Source organism: Rhagoletis pomonella, unplaced genomic scaffold, assembly GCF_013731165.1.
Source record: "Rhagoletis pomonella isolate Grant_MI unplaced genomic scaffold, Rhpom_1.0 Rhpom_scaffold_00003, whole genome shotgun sequence".
In the NCBI taxonomy this organism is placed as follows: Eukaryota; Metazoa; Arthropoda; class Insecta; order Diptera; family Tephritidae; genus Rhagoletis; species Rhagoletis pomonella.
In genome coordinates, this window is record NW_023458557.1 from 74,716,913 (window position 1) to 74,721,358 (window position 4,446).

The 4,446-nt window shown below is 32.7% G+C and overlaps 1 protein-coding gene across 1 annotated transcript in view; it reads left to right on the forward strand.

Moving 5' to 3' along the window:
• The window catches only part of LOC118736368, an 8,060-nt gene that overhangs the window by 3,441 nt on the left and 173 nt on the right, over positions 1 to 4,446 (forward strand). Inside the window, exon 2 of the mRNA XM_036466462.1 lies at positions 3,840 to 4,426. Within this exon, the coding sequence (XP_036322355.1) occupies positions 3,840 to 4,426 (587 nt within the window). The remainder of the gene's footprint in view (positions 1 to 3,839; positions 4,427 to 4,446) is intronic.

Genomic DNA, 4,446 nt, shown 5'->3' on the forward strand with positions numbered 1-4,446 from the left:
AAAAAAAGCCACCACCAGCCAACTATTGAAATCAAGAGCGTAAGCGAAAATTCTCTCCCAAAGAGAAGAAAAAACTAAACGAACAGATAATTGCAAAGACATGAAGAAGAAGACAAACCAACTGACTCCGTTTGTTTTATGTGTAAACAAACTGAAACTCATGTTGCCTTCATGGATGAAAAAGTGAACGTTCAATGTTCGCTAGGAACAAATGTATGTGGAAATGAAAACTAGTCAGCACTATCATAAAGTCACATAGCAGGCAGCCAAAAACCAAATAAAATACCAAAATTCGAAGATTTCGTTTTGTTCGTTTACATACTAGGCCTTTTTCACGTGCCGAAAATCCCGGGATTATTGGCAAATAATCTTGGGATTTGTAATTTCTTTTCTTTTCTTGTTTTATTTAATAATTAATATTTGTTTCTAAATGTGTAGCTCATTATACATAGAAAACAGTGCGATAGAAAATTTTACACACTAACATCAAGATATTCGCGAAATTATGGACCAAATATAGTAAAATTGAGTTTTTAGTTGTCACTCTGACTACAGTAACTCAAAAATGATTTTAAAAATTCAGTGAAATGTGCTTACAGCTAATTTCACGAAAGCAATTTAAGTGAAAAATTGACAGAAAATAAAAAACCATTTTCCATTTAAATTACTGGCGAAACCGGCTCTTAGAGAAGAAGTATGGGTATCAAATTAAAGAGGAAGTTCTGAGGAATTTAATCAGATTCAGTTTTTGGTGCATAGGAACTGTTAAGTATTGAAAATGTCATTTTAAAATTTTACCTTGAAATTTCGCAATACATATTTGTTTTTGAAAAAAATATATGTTAAGGACTTATATAAACTCGATAACATCCTCGAATTTCGTCCTTCTAACTTTATCAGCTTAAAAAATTACCTATTACCTGCTTGCGAATCTAAAATATTTAAATTTTTTTAATTCTAAAAAAAAAAAACCTGTTTCATTTGGTACCCATATTTTTATCCTACATTGCATTGAATTTCTTAAATAACTTTTTGAATTGATCATATCTTTAGAGTTACAAACTACGTTAAAATAAATCCTTATGTCGGAGAAAAAAACGCCATTTAAAAAAAGGAGGTTTCAAACCCATTTATTTACTATTTATATAAGCCATTTTTTCGATATCAGTTCTTGAAAAGTAATGAATGGCTAAGTGACGGGACTAATCCTGGGATCCCGGGATCGTATCATCCCTCATCGCATCATCGTATTATCATCCCTAGTACATACATACATATATGTTTTCAGATCATATGTTTTCGTGATGGATAATATTTGCTGGCAAAAATTTTTCAGCACCAAATGAACGTTTACTCTCTTTTGAGTGATGGATAATTTTTTGGCGTTATCTTGTGAAAATTAGGGAAAACTAACAAACATTTTTGTGTTGTCGAACGGATTTCATGTACGTACATACAAGGATTTAATGCCGGTTTTTTCGAGTTTTGCTTATTTTAGTTATGTATGAAAATATTGAAGTAAATGAGCGATATGTTCACATAAAACTGAATTGGGTAACATGTTAAATGCTGAAGATACTTAACTGCATTGGTTTTTGTTTGCTTTGAAGAATGTTTGTTTTTTATACCCGTGCGCACATGTGCAAAGCGTATTATAACATTGTTCACATAACGGTTGTTTGTAACAGTCTAAAGGAATCGAGATAGAAATAGACAAATGTATACATAAATGATAAGAATGAATAGAGAAGTCGATTAAGCCATGTATGTCTGTCCGTCCGTCCGTCCGTCTGTCTGTGTACAAAATAACTCGAGCAAAAATTGAGATATCTGAACGAAATTTGGTATGTGGGTTGCCCTTTATCCAAGGTAGTTTGGTATTGAAAATGGGTGAAATCGGACTGTAACCACGCCCCCACTTGCCATATAACCGTATTTTCTAAAAATGCAAAAACTACGATATTCCAGTAAATATTGGATCCGAATTGTTGTTGTTTTGGTACAAAATAATATTATGAAATTTTTGGAAAAATGGGCGTGACCCCGCGCTCTTATGATCACCACGATCTTTTTACACCTGCCGCCATATGGTCGAAACACTGTGCGCCTGGTATATGAAATTCGGTTCCGCCTGAACTTATACTTCATTACTTGTTCTAAAATCAGTTTCATCTGGAATTTTCATGTGAAGTGGTTGGAGTTCTTCCCATTTAACTGTATTTATTTCCATTATTATTTTATTTATTATTATTAAAGGAAAAGGTTAACTTCGAATCGATATACCTACATACATACATACATATGTATGTGCCTGTAAACGAAAATTTAAACAAATACATGGAAAATAGAAAACTGTTTATTTATAGCCCGGTAAAGTTAGACATTCAAGGTTACAATAATTCGCATAAAGCTGAAAATTGGTACGACTGTTGCGAACACCATTATAAATTAAATGCCAAAAGTCCCTACCGATCTCACGTCACTTTTAATTCACACCGCTTTCATCACTTCCAATAAGTCGTGGAGTAGGCCTACCAAGGAAAATAAGTTAAAAAAACACTACCGCACCGGTGCAATGGAAATTTTGCATATTATGGAGAACTAAAATATTTGAATCGCTATACCTCAGAAATGGTAATCTTTAGGAAGAAAATTGTTATAACAGTTTTCATAGACAATTGTATGACCTACACTTGCGTCACACCTATTTCTATGATAAAATGCGAAAAGGCAATTGAACAAAGTGAGATCAATGGGGACTTTTGACATTTCATTCATAAGGGTGTTCGCAACACTCGTACCAATTTCCAGCTTTATATATGTGAATTATTGTAAGCTTACCTCTATTAGTTGAGCTAACTTGACTGGGCTTATTTTTCATTCACGTAACGGAAAAATCAAGGCATATTAAACAGGTAGTAGCAGTAAAGCAAATGATTTTTTTTTTCAAATTATTTGGTCTGAAACTATCAAATATTGTTAATTTTTTTGACAAAATTATCAAAGGATATGTAGAATGAAACAAATTCACAAAGAAAGAAAGTCGCACCATTTTTTCACATTGCTTACTATGATATTTACAGAAGTAGACTATTTTTTGCTCTAATGCTAATGGCTGTTTTATATACCTTGGGAACAACTGAAATCATTTAGAAAATTTTAATGTTTCTGATTTTACTAATACTCTAGCATGTTACATTCGTTTAAAATATTACTAGAGAATAAATGAAGTATTGCGACCACTGCTAAATTTAAGAGTCTTTTTAATTGTACTAAAGTTTGCTAAATTCTAAAAAAATTATATTTTTCATATAAAAAAACTTTGAAATTTTTAATTGAATATAACAGTTTTCAGTAATTTTAATTTTTTTAATATTAAATTTTTAAAAAGCTAATTGTATCCGGACTTTCCGTGCTTAGTTTCGTGCAAGTAAATTGAGAGATAGAGCTTTTATAGTGACGAAAATGTTGTAAATCGACGCACTTCAGGCACTCCAATGGCTCTAGCTTCAAAATGACCATTATGAAACTTAGCAGGGAATATCTATCCACTAGAAGGCTAGAAGGAAGGAATTAAAAATTAAATGTAAAAGCCCTCAAGTACACAATATAACATAGGAATAATATAAACCCAAAGCTTTATTTATTCTATTGTAGCCTTCAAAGCAGACGATCTGTATATACAGCTAACTATAACAAACTCGAGTATTACTAAAATTTAAAACATCAAAATTTGTTACTTGTCCGTTTAACGTTAAATAGATACTCATTTCACTACATAAGTTCAAAAAAAAAATTATATGTTTATAAAAATTTGAATGATCTATGAACTTTTTCAGCAATTGCAGCACGAAAAAGGTGGAAAAGCCTACGTGATAAGTTCAGGACCACCTTTACTGCTATCCCCAAAACGAAGGCAGGCGATGCCCAGTTCGCTTACAATATGCACGAGTGGAGATATTTTAGAAGCCTTTTGTTTTTAAGAGATCAATTTTCAGCTAGAAAATCTTCTGAAAATTCCGTTAGCGAAAATAATGATGATATCCTTGAAGATACATTCGAAAGCTTGCTAAACCATGATGGGGAGAAAGATATGAATTTTGTGCTCCCATCACAGGAAATTAATGACGGATCTCGCCAAGATTTTACGCCTTCTTCGTCGCGGGCTTCCACATTCGATGAAAACCCTCCACAGGCAAAAAGGTCCAAACAAGATAGCCTTGGTGATGCTTTACTGCAGATAGAGATGGAAAAGCTTAACTATTTAAAAGAGCAAGAACTGCACAAACAAGACGACGAAGATTTGAGTTTTTTCAATAGTTTGTTGCCGGCCGTTAGAAAATTTTCAGCAGTTGATAAATTGGATTACCGAATGATGATATTGCAGGTCACTAGAAACTTTTTGACGAAAACAGAAACTGACACAGTGGGAGCAGCAGCTGCTCC